The sequence below is a fragment of the Pistacia vera genome, unplaced genomic scaffold (assembly GCF_008641045.1).
Source record: "Pistacia vera cultivar Batoury unplaced genomic scaffold, PisVer_v2 Contig489, whole genome shotgun sequence".
Classification (NCBI taxonomy): Eukaryota; Viridiplantae; Streptophyta; class Magnoliopsida; order Sapindales; family Anacardiaceae; genus Pistacia; species Pistacia vera.
Window position 1 is genome coordinate 41,936 of NW_022196322.1, and position 2,043 is coordinate 43,978.

General features: G+C 30.8%; 1 protein-coding gene across 1 annotated transcript; it reads left to right on the forward strand.

Annotated features, from left to right (window-relative positions):
* The first annotated feature begins 579 nt into the window (after positions 1-579).
* On the forward strand, positions 580-1,315 carry LOC116104923 (probable CCR4-associated factor 1 homolog 10). The gene is made up of 2 exons (XM_031391350.1): positions 580-906; positions 1,163-1,315. The coding sequence occupies exons 1-2, from the start codon at positions 580-582 to the stop codon at positions 1,313-1,315; spliced, it is 480 nt and encodes a 159-aa protein (XP_031247210.1).
* Positions 1,316-2,043: the final 728 nt, after the last annotated feature.

The following is a 2,043-nucleotide window of genomic DNA, read 5'->3' on the forward strand; positions in this document are numbered from 1 at the left end:
TTTTATTTGCAATCAACAAACATTAGATGTTTTCGATTTGTTGGAGAAGTACTCCATTCTTCAATTCAAAAGAGTTATTGTAATTTTATATATGATCAGTTTATATTTATTTATTAACTGTTTCTCATGTAGCTTCTTTTTATTCTTGGTTATAGTAGATATCGAAAAAGCTTCTCCAAATTCAACAGCTTCAATATCAACTTCTATGCCCAAATTAATGGGCCTTATTTTTGCGGCATCAAATACATTTGAAAATTAACATAAAGATGAAGATATAGATGAGTTACCATTGATCAGGCGAAGCAAGTGCAAAAAGGTGTGTGATGAGTAAAAAAGATCTTGAAGAACTTACATCAGAAGAGGTGAATTCTATGATTTAAAAGTGATGAAATTGGTTTAGTTTTAGTTTATTAAAAATTATTTACATTATTGTTGTTGTTCTTGACATGTTTGTGGAACAGAGAATTATGGCTTATTTGGAAATCAGAAGGCGATGGTTGGCCTCCAATAAAGTCATAGCAAATTTGAAAACAGAGAAAAAAAATTGTTGCTCACAAGACCAAAATCACAGAGGAAATAATGGATTTAGAGAAACAGATGGCAGAAGCTACGAATGAATCAAAGCTTTGTAAGAGGAAATTATCGGTTATTGAACAATCATGTTCAAACGCAAAGTTAGAAAATGATGTTCTCGAAAGAAAGGAGAAAGAATTGTTGGACTCCAACAGAAAACTGAAATCTACGCTTGTTACATTTGAAAAGGAAAGAGATAGAGCTTTTGATTTTATCTCACACATGTTCTTGAACACTCGAGAAGTGTGTCATGATGCATTTAAGTCTAGATTTCCTGATGAAGATTTTAGTTTCTTGGAGGGTTTGATTCTGCAAGATGAAGAGAGAGATTTGGTAAAAAAGGATTGAAATGGCAACATTTGTGGTAACAATGGAATCTCAGTTTAGACTTTGACGTTTCCTGTCACTTATGGTATATTTTGACAGAGGTGGAATTATGTATAATTACATAGCCATGGATGCTAAGTTTCCTGGTGTTGTTTTGTGTCTGGTTGGGACTTTCAAGAATATAAACAATCATAACTACCAGATGTTGAAAGATAATGTCGATATGTTGAAATTTATTCAATTTGATTCGGTGGAGTTGTAGCACCAATGTGGGATTCACTTTAAGAAGAATAATGAGAAGGGTATTGATGTGAATGGAATTGCTGGGTTTTTGATTTTGAAAGGGATTGTGTTGAACGATGGTGATGGTGCTCGCTGGATTATGTTTCAAAGTGGTTTATGTTTGTATTTGTAAAAAAATTCCCTGATATGTTATTTATGAACTATGTGTAGACTTATTGTAACTGATATACTTGGTTAATGACTGGGACATTGTTAAGAATGTTAATTTGGATTATATCAACAAATATTGAAATATTGGTATTACAATATTGTGAATCTATTGTTTAACCAATACAAAATAATTTCAAACAATAAAAAAAATAATTATATGAGAATAGAGATTTGTTTAATATATTTTAATATCAAAATACATGTGTACACTGCTTTATATATTTATCAAGGTTCAGCACGCAGTGTATGTCTAGGTTCTGTAGTCATCTGATCAGAACATTCTGATTTGAGATCAATCAAATACTCTCGAGTCTTAACATCAGCAACAATAAGCTTAACATCATCCACGATTTCAAATAAAGCATTAATCATATCGTTTCATTTTTTTCTCTTGCATCATTTAGATTTTTTATGTTTCTACGAAGATTGGGTATATCTGTTTGAACTCCTTCTGTCTAACACCCATTGCCACACCAACAGGTTTAAAAAAAGAATCAATTTCAATAAATATTTAAACAAGCTAGGAATACAAATTGCATTATATATATATAATAGCATAACATAAAGTTGAATTCCAAATAAATAAGTCAACTAATAACACAGAATTTATAATATTTTTTGTTTAGTTTTATATGACACAAAATTTGTATTACCTTCTCTCTTGACGCCTTCCTATTCCAAGTCGCTCCT